This window comes from Pseudophryne corroboree, chromosome 3 (assembly GCF_028390025.1).
Source record: "Pseudophryne corroboree isolate aPseCor3 chromosome 3, aPseCor3.hap2, whole genome shotgun sequence".
NCBI classification, from domain to species: Eukaryota; Metazoa; Chordata; class Amphibia; order Anura; family Myobatrachidae; genus Pseudophryne; species Pseudophryne corroboree.
The window spans coordinates 279,007,165-279,028,227 of record NC_086446.1 but is presented as its reverse complement, the minus strand read 5'-3'; the positions used below and the strand labels follow the sequence as shown (position 1 = coordinate 279,028,227).

At 46.4% G+C, this 21,063-nt stretch overlaps 1 protein-coding gene across 2 annotated transcripts in view; it reads right to left on the bottom strand.

Moving 5' to 3' along the window:
* Positions 1-827: 827 nt before the first annotated feature.
* The window catches only part of DNAJC5 (DnaJ heat shock protein family (Hsp40) member C5), a 90,349-nt gene continuing 70,113 nt past the window's right edge, over positions 828-21,063 (bottom strand). For both annotated transcript variants that reach the window (XM_063959193.1, XM_063959192.1), the window contains exons 2-5: positions 7,620-7,735; positions 7,258-7,471; positions 5,733-5,904; positions 828-4,708 (exon numbers count right to left, since the gene is read on the bottom strand). In XM_063959193.1, the coding sequence (XP_063815263.1) occupies positions 4,605-4,708; positions 5,733-5,904; positions 7,258-7,471; positions 7,620-7,726 (597 nt within the window). In that variant the 5' untranslated portion in view covers positions 7,727-7,735 and the 3' untranslated portion in view covers positions 828-4,604. The remainder of the gene's footprint in view (positions 4,709-5,732; positions 5,905-7,257; positions 7,472-7,619; positions 7,736-21,063) is intronic.

The following is a 21,063-nucleotide window of genomic DNA, read 5'->3' as shown; positions in this document are numbered from 1 at the left end:
TGAGCCCACACCGCTGTTGTGATACATGGGGGAGAAGCAGTATCCGTGCACATAACGTGCGCTGATACCACTTCTCCCCCATAACGAAGGATCATACATTATTCCCCAGTGCACTATCCCATGACTAGGTTGTCAAGCTGCTAATTCTGTTCCATTGGTTTCCCTGACACAAACCAGAAAACCATTTCACTAGTTCCAAGTTATCAACTGTTAGCCAGAGGCAGCATAAAGAAATAAAAAGCATAAACACATAGTACTAGCGTCACTATGAAAAATAGATCTAATTAATCATTTGAGACTTGGGGCATGTTCACCTAAATGCATTGTTAGCATGCCGATACTTAACGGCAGTCCAATATTGTTCATTGTATTGCGTACCTTATGAGGGTTTATGGTGCAATGAAGTATGTGGAGGCTGCGATATGCCACTTTTACAAGCTTTCTTACGCCATCTCAGCAACACATCACAAATAACTGAATTGCCACCGTATTTAATTAACATTTCATTAGCAATTGATAGTATTTAAATAATAAGAGTTAGGTGGCGTTTTGAGGATATCCCCTTTAGTGCTTCACATGGTTGTCAGAAACCTTAGGTCTCTGCACTGATGAGCCCTAAGGCAGAAAACAGAATTCCAGTGGATATAAAATGTACTAGAAGGCTTGCATTTCTCAGCTGGATCAATTTACATCTTGCATCACCCACTATGGAGACCAGGGGAATTTTTAGAACCCTTTATAAGTTTATAAACCCATGCCAGTAACAGCCTTCCACAAATAATAAAATGGAAAGAACAGGCCAAACCAAAAACACACACAAGACGTGGTGAGGTTCCTGCACAGAAACATTTATTTTACAGTAGTGGTTCAGATAACTTAACATCCTTCTTGCTTTGTTTCACGTTAGGTAATTCAAACATACATAATGACATGCTACAAACAAAACATGATTTTCTCCTCTGCAAATGTTCAGAGGGACCTCAGTGTCACCCCGACCCCATCCCCCAGATAGCCAAACACACAGATGCGTGGGCGCTGACGCTTGCAACGTTTTACTCCTGGCAGGCCACGGACAGCGGAAAACTTAGTGTCGTAGTGACTCCGTAACGGAAGCAGTAAAAACAAGGGTAAGGGAACATTCAATAAGTACAGCAGAACAGTGGTGGATCTAGTATGAAAAATATCAGTTTGGCTTCTTAAGAGAATTCTGCAGGTCTACACATAAGACGCTCCTCACACATTTTAAGAAATATAAATGGTAAATCTAGGTTATTTAGACAGGTTACAGATAATGGGGGGGGGGGAACACATTCAAAAACCAATGAGAAAAAAAATAAAACATACTGTACCCCCTTATAGTAAAGTCATTATTCTACACTGATATTTTATTTTTTTTACAGGGTTTACTGACCCATTCTAATAAGACACATGTAAATACATTAAAGGGTTTGATAGGCAGACTCTTTTACATTTGTGTTCTAACAGTTACATCTAGATCTTACAGCAATCAACCCAGATACTGTAAATGTAAAAAGCACACCCTGTACATATTTGGGGTGCTATAGGACGTCATAATTGTCTTTCAGTAGGATTACTGACGGAGTATTCTGAGTACAGAAGTGATATGTCCACATGATTACTGCATCACCTTGAGTATAACCATGTAAAAGTTTAGTGGTCATTTGAGGTGTAAGGGTGTAGCAGACATATATAGCATAAAATTTGGCTTAGGTAATGTATGGCTGTTTGGCATCTGTGGAACTACAAGTTCCAGTACGCTCTAGGTTGCCTATCTCTAGCATACAATTTCTTTAAAGAATGGCAGCAGCAGGTGAGGGGAGGTACAATGAAGACAGGCCAAATGGGATTTTTGGACAGCGGCGCCACTTTGTGACAGACATAACGCCAGCCTTAAATTTGAAAAAAAAACAAAAAAAAAACACACAACAAAAACCATGAGCAGGGAGAAGGCGTTACATAAAATTGCAATTAAGATCACTGACAGAAATTCATAGTCTCCTTGTTCATCCAAACTGATATTAAACAAGACAGATACACTTTAAACAGAAATTTCCACATAAATCTACTGGAGAGAGGATGCTCAAGCTCGGCACTGCTAGGGCCTTATGACAATCTGAGATTGAATGGTCACCCCTTATACAGTATTTACTATTCACTGTGACTAAAGCACACAACACCCACACACATGGGGCACATATGCCGCTCAGAGGCAATAGGGCCCCATGTACACAGGCACTTCGCCGCACCTATTATACAGTATGTTCAGCCTAAGTTGGGTTCAAAGTTAAGCTGGCAGTGTAAGCAGGGTGATTTTGTGTCATTCTGAACGCTCGTGTGGAGCCTACTATTTCTAGGTAAGCGGACATACCAGTGGCGTGGGGAAAACTAAAACCATGCCCTATCAGCCAGGTTATCTTTTTTTTGTTACATGTGGATGGGCACTTTAGCAGAAACAGGGTACCTTGGATTGCTCCCTTAATATAGGATGAGGAGGATTAGAGCGACTAGATGAGGCTATCGGGTGGAGTGTCAGGATTACAAGATTGATACTGCATTTGGAGTACTAGGACATCTGACAAGCCGCGGGGCTGGATGGACACTCGCATATCTTTGGCATAGTGACAAATACACTCTCCGCACTAGATACAGTGCTGTGTACACTAGTGACACTATATACAGATAAATACAGTGCTGTAGAGTACTACTGACTTTATATACAAATAAATATGGCACTGGCTACTTTGCCAGCAATATGCAGAGCGGAGTATACAGTCACTGAACCAGGCCCCCTGCAATTAGTAGCGGCTAAGAGCTGTGAAGACATAGAAAATCTTTCCATCACAGCTTCCACCAGTGCTAACTAGATCCAATGCATCACTAACTAAAACCACTGCTGAGGAAATGTAGAGGACACCACTACCTCACTCTTATAGGATAAATACAAACAAATCTGTAGATTCAGTTACTAGGTGGCATTCTAGAAGTTTAACACAAACAAAGAGGGCGGTATTCAAATGATATATCACGCCCAATCTCCTTTTTAAAGTGATCCCAGTTATCGTGCATTTTGCGCCCATAGCAATCAGGTTTAGCTGCGTAAAGTTTTGGACACCTCGCTATCCAGAGGGTAGCGAGCTGAAATGATGATACCACACCCGTCAGCAGAAACAAAACGGGTGTGGAAAGAACTGATTACCGCCAATATTATATATAACCGACATGTGTTCCAGTGATCCACCCGATCAGTCTTACACGGAGAGGGGAACAGTTCCCCCTTCTGCTGGTTGTCTATGAGCAGCACACCGACTATAAGACTGAGAAAGACCACCCCCACCCCCCACTGTGTCCGCCAGATATGGGATGCGCTCCTAAGTTCCTGCCTAGTCAGTCTATTAGCATACAGAAAGGAGCGACAGCCTCAGTTGGTTGTGGCAGGATAGAGCAGATCAACAGAACAAAGGTAATATTATATATTTTTGTTTAACGTCTAGAATTTCCATTTTGGGTGACATTAGCTTTTAATTCCTACAGCCAGAGATACAATAATACAACATCCATATTTCAGGTTCAGTCTCAGGGTTGCAAACAAGATTACATACATTGCTCAGAGGAGATTTAATAGCTATTGGTAAAAGAAAGGAAATGTGATAAAGCAAAGTTACTGTGGTGTTACGAGACATTGCATACAGCACCAACTAGAGGAGGTAAAATACAGTACACCTACATTTTATTAAAGTGCAGTTTCAGCGATTTTTAAGTGATTTATCACCCAGCAAGGTCTGTACTATTGGTTTAAATTAGCCTGAAAAAAAAAAAACTTAAATTTTTTTGTTTTTGACAGAAGTGAAACTTTTTCTAAGATAACTTTGAAAATCGAGTCACTTCCCTTGTCACGTAAAGAATTGTTCCCAGCAATGCAGAGTACACAGCAGCACAACCGTATTCCTCCATACAATGCGCCAGGAGCTAGCAGCAGATCAGGCAGCGTCCCTCGCATACAACCAAACAGTCCTCTGCAAGCACACACTCATCACAAGCACTCGCACTACAATGTGACACATTCATGATTAAAATTCACCTTGAGGGGAGAGAATCCAGACAGAGGGAAAAAAACAAAAACAAAATAATCACCAAAAACCCAGGAAGTGATCCGAAACTACAGAACCACTTGTTGCCTTTGTCACACTGATCTGGAACATAACATACACACTCCTCCTAAAGATGTTAGGAGAGAACAATGGAGGGCTTGGCTCCATGACATAAGGTAACATGAAGGGAGAAAAAGGGAGGGGTGCAGAAGTAACAGGTCCCCATACAAAAATATACCCATTAAAAACTAGACATAAACAAAATAAAAATAAATTAAAAATATTTGATCATGAAAGGAGGGAAGAGGATCATGTTGGGAAGGAGAGTGGTGAGCATGCGCCGGTCTCCCCGGATGTTCAATCACCGCACTGAGGGGACAAGATAAAAGCTGGTCAGATGTGGGGTCAGGGGCATGTTTTACACAGAGGGCTGTAGGATCAGATCAGTTCTCCCCCTCTTCTCTAATCCTAGTGACCTGGGGGTCCTGTACACACTCAGTTGAATGCATCAGTGTTGTAGCTGGCATGGGAGTCGCTGGTAAGTTGTGTGGTCTCCGTGGCTGAGCTAGGTTGTACCAACACTGGGATATCAGCAGCATCTGCAATTAAAGCATTACATTTAGTGTCTTAGTGTTTAAACCACAGGTAGACAACCAGCAGTACTCAGGCTGCTGTGAAACAAAGACAGCTTGCAACTCGAGCCTTATCTTTACAAACACGCCCTACACAAAATTAGCACAGCAGTGGGTTGTTCCACACTAGGGCTCACCACTGAGAGAAATCCTCTTTGCCATTGCTCCAACTACTACCTGTTCCAGAGTTGGAAATATCTGTGAATGGTACCTGTAACATGGATGTTATAGCCACAGACAGGATTCTTATTTACACAGAGTGGAGGCAAATATTTAGTGGGCTAAACCAGGAGTACTATTACAACACAAAGTTTGTATGTTCTTTCCATGCGTCTCCAGGTGCTTCAAAAACATGCGGATAGGTTCCCTGGCTTCTCACAAAAATGAACCCTAGTGTCTGTGTGTGCAGAGGTGGTAGAGAATATAGATTGCAAGCTCCACTGGGGTAGGTACATATGTGCAAGACAGAATATTCGCTGTAAAGTGCTGTATGATACGTGTAAATATATAAATTACTTAATAAATAAATGTGATTCGGTTAACTTGCAAGGTCCCCTAATAAATGAAGGTTGATTCTATTCCCCTATAATGAAACAATACTATACGAATGAACAGACATGCTTACAGATCAGTGTGCACTGTACATAAGCTGGGTTGTGTATACAAAAGATAAATATAGACTGATGTGTGCATTCTTTTCGAACATGCTATAATCAGGCATCATTCTCTCCCTGCCTGCAGTAGCCCATTGGTATCATCGCTGTGGGAATATTGTCTCATCTTGCCTGGTCTGAGGAAAGAAAGAGGGCAGGTGGAGGCAGGGACAGAGAATGTTGGTGAACTTGTGTGTAGATGTACAATGTATGAAGAGAGTGGGGGAGGTAAGTTTCCAAGGACAGGGGTAAGGGTTCATATTCCTGATGCAATTTGGAATGATATAGGTGATACATTACTCAGCCACAGCGAACGCACTTTAAGTAGTGTCACTCACCCCTTTCATCAGATTGCAACTGTGCCTCCAAGTCCTCAGGGGATACGTAGAAATCAGTCTCCTCCCCTTCGTGGGGTCGCGGTTTACACTTCCCGCAGCAGCAATTACAGCAACAGCAGAGACAACAGCAGCAGTAACATCCAGTGATCAGTCCACAGAACATAAACAGTGCCTGGGAGAGAGGTGGCCCTAGTTACATATAGCACTCAAATATGCACACTTCCCATAGAACATTAACACACCAATTGAACACGGGGGTCCTAATTACATACAGGACTCGAAATACAAGTCCAATTCATAAATTACGGGATTGTGGGGAAAAAAACAAACCAAAACAAAGCTTGAACAGAGTCTGAGGAGACAGGACATAGGTAAATGCAGGGGATGGGGGGTTCAGTTGCCCAGAAATCCTCTCCTCCACAGCCTGGCCAGCGACCGCTATATGCAGTATATAAGGCGAATGGAGCTGCTGCACGTGCCCAGTGGCAGCAAATTTTCCTACCAAGTCTGCTGTGTGTCTGTGTGTGCCCGTCTGAGTGCTCAATTATCTCAGAGAGAGAATCTGTAAGTGGCTCACCGTGATCATCGGGCCTGCGTATGTCCGAGTACTGTATTACATACTTTGTTTGGGGCAGACTATACCTTGTTACATTCTTCACGAACTAGTGACAATCGCTCTAAAATAAAAAACCCCTCTAGAAATCCTGTGTTTACCCCTGCCAGTGACCTTATAAAATGCCCATTAACTCAAAATATATATGAAGAGGCAAGTGGCTGAAGGTGTAACAAATTTCCAGATTGTCATTTTAAATGGTGGTTTTATATATATATATATATATATATATATATATATATATATATATGTATATATACACATATATATATATACATATATATACATACATATATATATATATATATACATATACACACACACACACACACACACACACACACACACACACACACACACACACACACACACACATACATACATACATTCCAATTCTTAAAATCTAATCATTCATCTTTTACTGTAAATATCTCAAGGGTTGATGTTTTATACCCACAAATATTGAATATTGTGCGGGCACAACGCTTCATTACCAAGGAGAAGCAGGAAGAGGTAGAGAGGTAGAGAGAGACGAGATGTATTAACATCTCTGATGCCGAAAAACAATCCCCACAGTACCCTCCACAGCGCATCAGCCTAGTGCTGAGGCGCAGCGACTCTCCTCTCCGTTGGCTCACTGGGAATACACGAGATCCTGCAAGCCTCATGAGATCTTACAGGCAGCCCGGAACTGGCAGCCATCACAGCACTGTCCCTGCTGGGGTGAATGGGCAACAACACCTGTAGCTGTCAAAATCAATATCTGTATGTCATACTTTGCCCACAACATCAGCACACTCTCTAACATACAGAAGCACCGATGATGACATCATGTAACACACATCTCCTCCTTCATACATGGGGGAGAAGTGGTTTCAGCACACAACTCGCCTATCTTCTCTAATTACTCACCTTTGCCCACCAGCTGGACAGAACAAAGTATGTGTTAACATTCTCCTCCCCAAACTGCTCCGCCACATAGAGGCCGAGTGACCCGTACTTGTCGTAGATGTTTCTCTTTGTGGCATCTGTCAGGATACCGTGCGCATTATTGATCTCCTTGAATTTCTCAGACGCCTCTGGATTATCTGGGTTCTTATCTGGGTGGTATTTCAATGCTAGCTTCCTGTAACATACAAACAATGCACTTCTGAAAATACAGCTTGCTGGAATGCACGCAGTATAAGAAATGTCTTGTATGCACGTATTGTCTTCTCTCAGCTATTCAATAAGAGAGTGATAGGTGAAGAGGTGGTAGGGTAGTTGCAACTCACCGGTAACATCTTTTAATATCATCTGAGGTAGCATTCTTGTCCAGTCCTAAGACATGATACAGTGATTCCCCAGAGGTGGAGAGAGAACGTTGCCGCTGATCTGCCATCTTATTTCACTGTAATGGAAAAAGAGTCTTATGTAAAATCTGAAAAGACAGTTTTCACTGGGATAGGAAATGCAAAAAATTAAAAATTAAAGCCTTTGTCCATTATCTATATGCCCATGTATAAAATTGTTATCGTTCTACATGTACATTTTGTTGTCAGCCATTTTGTGGTTTGAACCAATATTTTAGGGCATAGGCCTGCAAACTCGGTCCTCATTACCCCACACAGTGCATGTTTTACAGGTCTCTTCACAGAATCACAAGTGAAATAATTAACTCCACCTGCGGACCTTTTAAAATGTGTCTGTGAGTAATTAATACACCTGTGCACCTGTTGGGTTACCTGAAAAACATGCACCGTGTTTGCAGACCTATGTTTTAGGGAATGCAATCTACCAATTTGCTGGAAACTAGTGGCATTAGTGATAAACACAGGAAACAACCATATTTTTCATTAAACAAATATTTGCATTCAACATATGAATTCACTAGGAAATGCAACATTACGGAAGCACAGTGAATGGATAGGCTAAGTTGCTATAATTATTGGTTCAGCCCACAAAATGGATTCCTCTAAATCACAGGTTCTCAAACTCGGTCCTCAGGACCCCACACAGTGCATGTTTTCCAGGTCTTCTCACAGAATCACAAGTGAAATAATTAGCTCCACCTGTGGACCTTTTAAAATGTGTCAGTGAGTAGTTAATACACCTGTGCAATTGCTGGGTTACCTGCAAAACATGCACTGTGTGGGGTCCTGAGGACAGAGTCTGAGAACCCCTGCTCTAAATAATGTAGATTACAACCAGCTACAAAGAACTGAGGCTGTGGAAACCCTGTGGCAATTAAATGATATGCAGCAATGATCATGCAATTATTGTACTGAACAGTGCGACATCTCATTCTGTAGGTGCAAAGAAATGCAGTGTAAGGTCTCTTGTTCTGTATCCTGGATACAGTTCTAGGTATGTGGTCTTACGCTGTATGCAAAGACAATGGCACAAACAAGCAATTTTCAATAATTTCACCATAACATTTGAATGCAGAGATGATCATCAAGATAAACTTGCAAGACCACACGTATGGTCCTACGACCTTCAAAAGGGCCACACCTACCATTTATCTCAGCAATACCTCTAAATAGATTTTGGTAATAACAGATCAGCAGGCAGTTTAATGCAAGAAAAACAGTGTTGTAAGTCGTAACAAATCTAAGGTAGGTATAAGGCTGGAACAGAAACAGCACCATTCTGAAAGGAGGTTTCCATCAGTCATCCTGTTGCACTTTTTGCTTTATACTGTGCTGTCTGCTCATCTGTGTATGGAACCAAAACTAGACAACAATGGTGTATGGCGGGGTCTGGATCAATATTCATTACTTTGAAGGAAGGAAGCAGAAATCGCAGGATGTTTAAATGTATTGCCTGCAATATGACCTGTGGGGCTTTACCTGCTACTGCAGGCTCTTAGCAAAGCCGGGGCAACAAGAGAAGCCTGGCAGGCACTAAATCAGAGAATAAGCATAGAAAAGGAATGTTGGTGCAGATAAGCAGGAAGGGGCCATATAGCTGCTTCAACCCCATCAATGTGTTGTCCTGGAATGGATGAAAGATACAGGTCCAGCACATTCACCTGTTCTCCATATCAATGGTGTTTAAAGCGGGATCCGGATTGAAAGTCGACAGTAACTAGGTCGACAATGTCTAGGCCGACCACTATTGGTCGACAGTAACTAGGTCGACAGGGTGTCTAGGTCGACAGGGTGTCTAGGTCGACAGGGTCTTTAGGTCGACAGGTCAAAAGGTCGACATGAGTTTTTCACAATTTTTTTCTTTTTTTTAACCTTTTCATACTTAACGATCCATGTGGACTACGATTGGAACGGTAATCTGTGCCGAGCGAAGCGGTAGCGGAGCGAAGGCACCATGCCCGAAGCATGGCGAGCCATGCGAGGGGACGCGGTGCACTAATTGAGGTTCCCGGTCACTCTACGAAGAAAACGACACCAAAATAACATTAAAAAATCATGTCGACCTTTTGACCTGTCGACCTAGAACATGTCGACCTAGACACCCTGTCGACCTAGTTACTGTCGACCAATAGTGGTTGACCTAGACATTGTCGACCTAGTTACTGTCGACTTTCAATACCACACCCGTATAAAGCACAGTAGGTAATTATTATTAGTACCTGTATTACTATACATCACCTAAAAATGTATCCAGCTTGAACTGACATTCATTTGTGAAAGGAGATCTTACTAGCTATCTTTTGGAGAAAGTGACCGTCCAGGTGTCATGTGAGTTATTACCTCAAATAATTTTTTTTTTAAAAAGCACTTGCTGTCAGAGAGAACCGTACACAATACCTAAGCAGTTATCCTGCAGCTGTTTAATCATAAGTGTCACAGGGCACGAGAAGCCGCTTATTCTTCTAGAAAGCCCCGCCCTCAGGTGATGCATTCATTATATTCTGCGGAGTTAAGCACTCACCTCATTAATCATGAATAGAGAGTCACAATAACCCTGAGACAAAGAACACTGGGTACCACCACAAAAGCACTTCACTTTATTTGCTGTAAAATTCAACAGTTATATTTTCTCTATGCTTGGTTTATATGGGTTCAGTATGAAATAACAGTTGCCGGCAGCGGGGTGAGCACTAGAAAGCCCCTTGCGGGCTCGCTGCACTCACCACAGGTAATATTCTCCCTCTATGGGTGTAGTGGACACCCACAGAGGGAGACTAGCCTGTTGTGCCGGTATTCCGGCGGTGACATTTCACCGCTAGTCAAGATTCCGGTGTCGGCATTGTGACCTCCGGGATCCCGACAAGCGGTAATTTAAACGCTTCCAGTTTATATAAACCCCTGCACTAGAGGAGGTACAGAAACTAAAGACCTATAGCTTCTCCTCAAACCTTCCCTGAGAAGTTGGCCTGTCTTGGTCCTCACAACAACCTTCGTCTTAAAATGTTTTGGGGAATATATCCAAGTGACTCACAGCCACACTGTGAAAAACTCCCTACATGACCCCATTGTGACCACAACACTTCATAAAAATGTTCTGTACCAACTTGAGTCAAAAATGTAACGAACTATTGTATAGCAGTTTAATACAAAGGCAGCCGCCACCCTTTCCTCCTGAATACTCTGTTTCCCTTGGCTTTCACCACTCAGCTCTTTCCTACTTTTTGTCCTATGACTTTGGCTCACACAATTGTGAAGCCTTCCCTCCTATTCCATAGTTAGAGAGAGAACATTACAGGGTAGATTTACTTAAGTTTCTAAAACAGAGAAGTGGTGATGTTGCCCATAGCAACCATACAGATATTGTCAATCATTTTCAAGAATGGACTAGCTAGAATCTGATTGGTTGCTACGGGCAACACCACCTGTTTGTTTAAAAAGCTTTAGTAAATCTACCTCAAGTCTATGGTCCAGACTCACTTCCGGTTTCAATTTATACAATTTTCCCAGTGAAACTAAAAGTGCAATAGTTCCAGAAATTCCACAGTCAACTCCATCCTCTGCCCACCCCCACCTCGTCTCCCCTCATCACTCTGTGCTCTTGACTAATCCACTTACTTCACATCCAAAAATAAGAATTTACTTACCGATAATTCTATTTCTCGGAGTCCGTAGTGGATGCTGGGGTTCCTGAAAGGACCATGGGGAATAGCGGCTCCGCAGGAGACAGGGCACAAAAGTAAAGCTTTCCGATCAGGTGGTGTGCACTGGCTCCTCCCCCTATGACCCTCCTCCAAGCCAGTTAGGTACTGTGCCCGGACGAGCGTACACAATAAGGGAGGAATTTTGAATCCCGGGTAAGACTCATACCAGCCACACCAATCACACCGTACAACTTGTGATCTAAACCCAGTTAACAGTATGATAACAGCGGAGCCTCTGAAAAGATGGCTCACAACAATAATAACCCGATTTTTGTAACTATGTACAAGTATTGCAGATAATCCGCACTTGGGATGGGCGCCCAGCATCCACTACGGACTCCGAGAAATAGAATTATCGGTAAGTAAATTCTTATTTTCTCTATCGTCCTAGTGGATGCTGGGGTTCCTGAAAGGACCATGGGGATTATACCAAAGCTCCCAAACGGGCGGGAGAGTGCGGATGACTCTGCAGCACCGAATGAGAGAACTCCAGGTCCTCCTTAGCCAGGGTATCAAATTTGTAGGATTTTACAAACGTGTTTGCCCCTGACTAAATAACCGCTCGGCAAAGTTGTAAAGCCGAGACCCCTCGGGCAGCCGCCCAAGATGAGCCCACCTTCCTTGTGGAATGGGCATTTACATATTTTGGCTGTGGCAGGCCTGCCACAGAATGTGCAAGCTGAATTGTATTACACATCCAACTAGCAATAGTCTGCTTAAAAGCAAGAGCACCCAGTTTGTTGGGTGCATACAGGATAACAGCAAGTCAGTTTTCCTGACTCCAGCCGTCCTGGAACCTATATTTTCAGGGCCCTGACAACATCTAGCAACTTGGAGTCCTCCAAGTCCCTAGTAGCTGCAAGGCACCACAATAAGCTGGTTCAGGTGAAACACTGACACCACCTTAGGGAGAGAACTGGGGACGAGTCCGCAGCTCTGCCCTGTCCGAATGGACAAACAAATATGGGCTTTTTTGAGAAAAAAACCACCAATTTGACACTCGCCTGGTCCAGGCCAGGGCCAAGAACATGGTCACTTTTCATGTGAGATGCTTCAAATCCACAGATTTGACTGGTTTTAAACCAATGTGATTTGAAGAATCCCAGAACTACGTTGAGATCCCACAGTGCCACTGGAGGCACAAAAGAGGGTTGTATATGCAATACTCCCTTGACAAAGTTCTGGACTTCAGGAACTGAAGCCAATTCTTTCTGGAAGAAAATTGACAGGGCCGAAATTTGAACCTTAATGGACCCCAATTTGAGGCCCATAGACACTCCTGTTTGCAGGAAATGCAGGAATCGACCGAGTTGAAATTTCTTTGTGGGGCCTTCCTGGCCTCACACCACGCAACATATTTTCGCCACATGTGGTGATAATGTTGTGCGGTCACCTCCTTTCTGGCTTTGACCAGGGTAGGAATGACCTCTTCCGGAATGCCTTTTTCCCTTAGGATCCGGCGTTCCACCGCCATGCCAACAAACGCAGCTGCGGTAAGTCTTGGAACAGACATGGTACTTGCTGAAGCAAGTCCCTTCTTAGCGGCAGAGGCCATAAGACCTCTGTAAACATCTCTTGAAGTTCCGGGTACCAAGTCCTTCTTGGCCAATCCGGAGCCATGAGTATAGTTCTTACTCCTCTACGTCTTATAATTCTCAGCACCTTAGGTATGAGAAGCAGAGGAGGGAACACATACACCGACTGGTACACCCACGGTGTTACCAGAACGTCCACAGCTATTGCCTGAGGGTCTCTTGACCTGGCGCAATACCTGTCCCGTTTTTTGTTCAGACGGGACGCCATCATGTCCACCTTTGGTATTTCCCAACGGTTTACAATCATGTGGAAAAAACTTCCCGATGAAGTTTCCACTCTCCCGGGTGGAGGTCGTGCCTGCTGAGGAAGTCTGCTTCCCAGTTTCCATTCCCGGGATGAAACACTGCTGACAGTGCTATCACATGATTTTCCGCCCAGCGAAAAGTCCTTGCAGTTTTTGCCATTGCCCTCCTGCTTCTTGTGTCGCCCTGTCTGTTTACGTGGGCGACTGCCGTGATGTTTTTCCCACTGGATCAATACCGGCTGACCTTGAAGCAGAGGTCTTGCTAAGCTTAGAGCATTATAAATTTACCCTTAGCTCCAGTATATTTATGTGGAGAAAAGTCTCCAGACTTGATCACACTCCCTGGAAATTTTTTCCTTGTGTGACTGCTCCCCAGCCTCTCGGGCTGGGCTCCGTGGTCACCAGCATCCAATCCTGAATGCCGAATCTGCGGCCCTCTAGAAGATGAGCACTCTATAACCACCACAGGAGAGACACCCTTGTCCTTGGATATAGGGTTATCCGCTGATGCATCTGAAGATGCGATCCGGACCATTTGTCCAGCAGATCCCACTGAAAAGTTCTTGCGTGAAATCTGCCGAGTGGAATTGCTTCGTAGGAAGCCACCATTTTCTACCAGGACCCTTGTGCAATGATGCACTGTTTTTAGGAGGTTCCTGACTAGCTCGGATAACTCCCTGGCTTTCTCTTTCGGGAGAAACACCTTTTTCTGGACTGTGTCCAGAATCATCCCTAGGCACAGCAGACGTGTCGTCGGGATCAGCTGCGATTTTGGAATATTTAGAATCCACCCGTGCTGTTGTAGCAGTATCCGAGATAGTGCTACTCCTACCTCCAACTGTTCCCTGGACTATGCCCTTATCAGGAGATCGTCCAAGTAAGGGATAATTAAGACGCCTTTTCTTCGAAGAAGAATCATCATTTTGGCCATTACCTTAGTAAAGACCCGGGGTGCCGTGGACAATCCAAACGGCAGCGTCTGAAACTGATAGTGACAGTTCTGCACCACGAACCTGAGGTACCCTTAGTGAGAAGGGCAAATTTGGGACATAGAGGTAAGCATCCCTGATGTCCCGGGACACTATATAGTCCCCTTCTTCCTGTTCGTTATCACTGCTCTGAGTGACTCCATCTTGATTTGAACCTTTGTAAGTGTTCAAAAAATTTTTAGATTTAGAATAAGTCTCACCTAGCCTTCTGGCTTCAGTACCACAATATAGTGTGGAATAATACCCCTTTTCTTGTAGTAGGAGGGGTAATTTAATTATCACCTGCTGGGAATACAGCTTGTGAATTTTTTCCCATACTGCCTCCTTGTCGGAGGGAGACCTTGGTAAAGCAGACTTCAGGAGCCTGCGAAGGGGAAACGTCTCGACATTCCAATCTGTACCCCTGGGATACTACTTGTAGGATCCAGGGGTCCTGTACGGTCTCAGCGCCATGCTGAGAACTTGTCAGAAGCGGTGGAACGCTTCTGTTCCTGGGAATGGGCTGCCTGCTGCAGTCTTCTTCCCTTTCCTCTATCCCTGGGCAGATATGATCTTATAGGGACGAAAGGACTGAGGCTGAAAAGACGGTGTCTTTTTCTGCAGAGATGTGACTTAGGGTAAAAACGGTGGATTTTCCAGCAGTTGCCGTGGCCACCAGGTCCGATGGACCGACCCCAAATAACTCCTCTTCCTTTATACGGCAATACACCTTTGTGCCGTTTGGAATCTGCATCACCTGACCCCTGTCGTGTCCATAACATCTTCTGGCAGTTATGGACATCGCATTTACTCTTGATGCCAGAGTGCAAATATCCCTCTGTGCATCTCGCATATATAGAAATGCATCCTTTAAATGCTCTATAGTCAATAAAATACTGTCCCTGTCAAGGGTATCAATATTTTTAGTCAGGGAATCCGACCAAGCCACCCCAGCTCTGCACATCCAGGCTGAGGCGATCGCTGGTCGCAGTATAACACCAGTATGTGTGTATATACTTTTTATGATATTTTCCAGCCTCCTGTCAGCTGGTCCTTGAGGACGGCCCTATCTATAGACGGTACCGCCACTTGTTTTGATAAGCGTGTGAGCGCCTTATCCACCCTAAGGGGTGTTTCCCAACGCGCCCTAACTTCTGGCGGGAAAGGGTATACCGCCCATAATTTTCTATCGGGGGGAACCCACGCATCATCACACACTTTATTTAATTTATCTGATTCAGGAAAAACTATGGTAGTTTTTTCACATCCCACATAATACCCTCTTTTGTGGTACTTGTAGTATCAGAAATATGTAACACCTCCTTCATTGCCTTTAACGTGTGGCCCTAATAAGGAATACGTTTGTTTATTCACCGTCGACACTGGATTCAGTGTCCCTGTCTGTGTCGACCGACTAAAGTAAACGGGCGTTTTAAAACCCCTGACGGTGTTTTTGAGACGTCTGGACCGGTACTAATTGTTTGTCGGCCGTCTCATGTCGTCAACCGACCTTGCAGCGTGTTGACATTATCACGTAATTCCCTAAATAAGCCATCCATTCCGGTGTCGACTCCCTAGAGAGTGACATCACCATTACAGGCAATTGCTCCGCCTCCTCACCAACATCGTCCTCCTACATGTCGACACACACGTACCGACACACAGCACACACACAGGGAATGCTCTGATAGAGGACAGGACCCACTAGCCCTTTGGAGAGACAGAGGGAGAGTTTGCCAGCACACACCAAAAACGCTATAATTATATAGGGACAACCTTATATAAGTGTTTTCCCTTATAGCATCTTTTTTATATATTTCTAACGCCAAATTAGTGCCCCCCCCTCTCTGTTTTAACCCTGTTTCTGTAGTGCAGTGCAGGGGAGAGCCTGGGAGCCTTCCCTCCAGCCTTTCTGTGAGGGAAAATGGCGCTGTGTGCTGAGGAGATAGGCCCCGCCCCTTTTTCGGCGGCCTCGTCTCCCGCTCTTAACGGATTCTGGCAGGGGTTAAATATCTCCATATAGCCTCCGGAGGCTATATGTGAGGTATTTTTAGCCAAAATAGGTTTTCATTTGCCTCCCAGGGCGCCCCCCTCCCAGCGCCCTGCACCCTCAGTGACTGCCGTGTGAAGTGTGCTGAGAGGAAAATGGCGCACAGCTGCAGTGCTGTGCGCTACCTTTAGAAGACTGAGGAGTCTTCTGCCGCCGATTCTGGACCTCTTCTTATTTCAGCATCTGCAAGGGGGCCGGCGGCAAGGCTCCGGTGACCATCCAGACTGTACCTGTGATCGTCCCTCTGGAGCTGATGTCCAGTAGCCAAGAAGCCAATCCATCCTGCACGCAGGTGAGTTCACTTCTTCTCCCCTAAGTCCCTCGTTGCAGTGATCCTGTTGCCAGCAGGACTCACTGTAAAATAAAAAACCTAAGCTAAACTTTTCTAAGCAGCTCTTTAGGAGAGCCACCTAGATTGCACCCTTCTCGGCCGGGCACAAAAATCTAACTGGCTTGGAGGAGGGTCATAGGGGGAGGAGCCAGTGCACACCACCTGATCGGAAAGCTTTACTTTTGTGCCCTGTCTCCTGCGGAGCCGCTATTCCCCATGGTCCTTTCAGGAACCCCAGCATCCACTAGGACGATAGAGAAATTTCCCTTACCACCCCTCTTGCCAACTATGACATCTTTCTCCCATGTATCTATTGAGGAAGTCATGGCACTCATCCGTTCTCCCCCCCACCCTCCCCATCCACTTGACCATATACCCTCCCACCACTTCTGCTACCTCTCTTTTTCTGCCTGTTCCCATCTTGCCCACCTCCTCAATCTCTCCCTTTCATCAGGCACTGTCCCAACTGCCTTCAAGAATGCACCAGTCTCCCCTATTCTTTAAAAAAAAAAAAAAAAAAACACCTACCCTTGATCCCAACACCCTCTCCAACTACCAACCCATCTCTCGCCTGCTTCTGTCTCCAAACTCCTTGAGCGTATTGTCTACAGCTGCCTCTTTCCTTCCACGCACTGCTTGACCCATTCCAGTCTGGCTTCTGTCATCTCCACTTCGCTGAAATTGCCCTTATGAAAGTCTGCAGTGACCTCCATGCTACCAAATCTAAGGACCACTACTCTCTGCTTCTTGAAGTCCTTACTGTTTCTGACACTGGACCGCCCTCTCCTTCAGCAAATCCTTCAGTCCCTTTGTCTGTGTAATACTGTCCTCTCCTGGTTATAGTCTAACCTCTCAGACTATTCTCATGACTCCACATTCCCCCACTTCCACTAACTGTAGGTATCCCACAAGGTTCTGTTCTTGGTCCTTTCCTTTTCTCTCTATATATGTCCTCTTTAGGTGAATTAATTAGCTCTTCTGACTTACAATATCATCTCTATGCCGATGATGCTCAAATTTACTTTTCCTCCGAAACCTCTCCTCCGCTCAACTCACTTGTTTCTCCAACTGTCTCTCTGCTATCACTTCTTGGAAGTCCCAGTGCTTTCTTATAAGACTGAGCTGATCATCTTCCCAACCTCCCGCACAACCTCAACCCCCACAATTTCATTATCTATTAATGGCACTACTATCTCCTCTAGCCCCTACGTGTGCAGTCTTGGAGTAATCCTTGGCTCCTCCCTCTCCTTCAAACCACACATTCAGCACCTCTAAAAGACCTGCCATTTCCATCTCAAAAATATTTCCAGGATCAGAAACTCTCACCCAGGATGCTACTAAGACCCGTATCCACTTACTGGTCATCTCCAGACTGGACCACTGTAAACTCCAATCTGGCAAATGCCTCTCTCCACTTCAATCTATCCTCAATGCTGTAGACCAGCTCATCTTTCGTCACCAAAAGCACTACGTCCACCTCCCCTCTTCTACAAGCCCTTCACTAACTCCCTTCCAGAATTCAATAGAAGTTTCTCACACTCCCTCACTCCTCTCCCATTTAAATTTCTGATCTCATCTCCCTTTACACTCCCACCCGTCTTCTTCGCTCTGCCGCCTCTCCTGCCTACTGATTACTTCCTCCCACTTCTACTGCCAAGATTTTTCACATGCTACTCCCTTACTCTGGAATTTACTACCTCTCCCCCTCTCTATAAAACTTCAAACGGGCTCTCAAGACCCACTTCTTCACCAAACCCAGCCAAATCTCATCCTAACCATCTATTCACCGCTCACTGTCTATCCCATCTGTGTCACCAGTCTGTTTGCCCCTCTCACGAGCAGGGCCCTCTTCCCTCATGTGCTTTTCTCTTACTTAAACCAACAGCACCGGTTGTGCCTGGGCTCCAGTTTCAGACCAGATTCAGACCCCTTCTGCTCCCTGATATATCCCCAGGACCCCCACTACTGTTCTGTGGAGGTCCCCCTGTTCGAGGCAAGGTGGGTTGCGGAGCCGGCGGGTGCCCCCAGTGCCCGTGCGGGTTGCGGCCTACCTGCCAGGAATAAGCCGGGGGCTGGATTTGTGTGCGGCCCGGACCGGAAGTGACGCAGAGAGGATCCTGTGCTGAACGGAGGTACGGGACCTGCCTTGTCTTCCCCCTGGGCGGCTCTGCTGTTGGCGCTTGTTCCGACGCTCGGCCGAGCTCCCCGGACGCTGCCGCGGGCCGCCGCTGAGGAAGATTGCCGGGACGGGAGAGCGGGTCCGTGAGCGCGCCGCCCGCCCCCCCTCTGCTGTAGCCGCTGCTGCTGCGTGCACCCATCCCCGCCCGCGGCGGACGGAGACCTGCCACTGATACCACCAATGAACCAGGGGAATAAAAATAAAAAATTAGCGATGGGCGTGGCCTAACTGCTGAGGAGAGCGGATGTGCATGCAGAGAGCTCCTGCAGCACTTGCTAATAATTTACCACTCTCCTCATATTTCTTGATACCAGGGGGTATCTGGAGTCCCTCTGTCCCCCTCTGCGTTGTCTGAGTGTGAGCTGCGGAGTCGGGGAGCAAAAACGGAGCTCCTGCGGATTGCGGCCAACTCGCTCATCCTAGCCTGGGGCCTCGATTTCTACACGCTGCCGACGCTGACCCCCGGAGGCACGAAACCACGCAACGCCCACTGGTGCCGCTCCCTGGACCCCTCACAGCCGCGGAAACTGCCTGGAGACACCAGCGATACCTCAGCCCCGCTTACCGTCCCGGTGGACGACGGGCTCCGGCCGGCGGGACAGACGAGGGAGACGCGCGGCGGCCATCTTGCCGAACCCCACTGAGGTCCCCGGCCACCGTCGCTACCCGCTAACGGACAAAGTGGCCTCTGGACGCCCTCAGACCAGTCGGGTGAGCCCTCACGCGGCCCGCAGTCTATAGCGGGACCCGCGACTCCTCTCTCTCACCCCTGTCTGAGGCCGGCGGCACAGGACTCCTGAGCCTCCTACGACACGGCACCCTAAGCCAGACACTTGGGGGAAACCAGCGTTCAGGAGGCACGGATTCGCTGAGCCTCCACCCTCTCCCCGCGCTGAATCCCTGGTCCCCCGCGTCTCTTGGGACCCGACTGCACGCAGCGACAGCACCTCCCAGAACCCCCACAACTACATACAGTGGAGGGAAGGCCCCCACTCCCGAGCTACACTCATTGCTGGTTCCCGCTGTTGCTTCCACCTAGCCAGCAGTGGTGGTGCCTCCTCGTCAAATATAAGCGGTCTCCGCGGGCCTCTGGGACAGGATAGCGACCTGTCCGACCTAGTACACGCCTGGCTGCCCCCCCTCGCCCTGAGCCCGGCGGATAACCGCAAGGAAACCTGCGGTCCCACAGTGCGGGTGCTCAGATAGCTCTCACCCCACCCTCCCACCGCAAGAGCGACCTATAAGTGTGCCCGACACTCTATTACCAAACCAAGTTTCTCTCCCCGCTCGCGGAGCCACATAGAGCTCATGGCTCCTTAAGCATAACGACCACGAAGTGACAGGGGGCCCTACCATACATATTGCATTACTCTACTACATTGATACAAAGCGCCTTCTTCACAATGTCGCAAAAGAACCGCAAGAACTCTCAGATACCTAAAGCTAGCGTTCTGCGTGCTTGGGAGAAGTCCAGCTCCTCCACCCGAAGCTCCCCATCAACTGATCAATCCTTTGATCCTGCTGACATTGCCACCTCCATCAGCCCACTGACCACTCAGGACGTGGTGGCTATCGTTACGAAGACGATCCAATCAGAAATGAGGTCGGTTTTAACGGAGTTCAGATCTGAAATAGCCGACTTGGGCTCCCGCACAGATACACTAGAGCGCAAGGTGGACGACGTCTGTCAATTTCAAACAGTGGTGGAACAGGAACTTTTGGATATTCGGGCAGATATGGAAGCGTACAAAGAACAACTAGAGGATATGGACAACCGCAATCGTCGGAATAATATCCGAGTCCGCAACATCCCTGAAAGTGTGTCCTCTAGCTCTCTCCCCGAGTATCTGGAGAACCTTTTTTTACAACTGACGCCGGATGTCCCCGAGGCCCTTCTCCAGCTGGACCGTGCCCACAGGGCCCTCCGCCCTAGACCGCCCCCGACACAACCGCCACGTGACGTCATTATACGTTTTCACTACTATGCCACCAAAGAGCGAGTCATGCTGGCGGCTAGAGGTCTACCGGCGGTATCTTATGCGGGCTCCCAGTTACAGGTGTTCCAGGACCTTGCCCCTTCTACCCTCAAAAAGCGCAGAGACCTAGCACATATCACCAAGGTTCTCCGAGCTCATTCCATAAAATACAAATGGGGCTTCCCCTTCTTATTACAGGTAACGCAAAATGGGAAGACTTTCACAGTCAAGACCCCAACGCAAGGGGCTGATCTACTTAAAACTTTTGGCATTTTTGAAGATCTTCCTGAATCAACCCAAGATCAGATATCGCCCTCAATC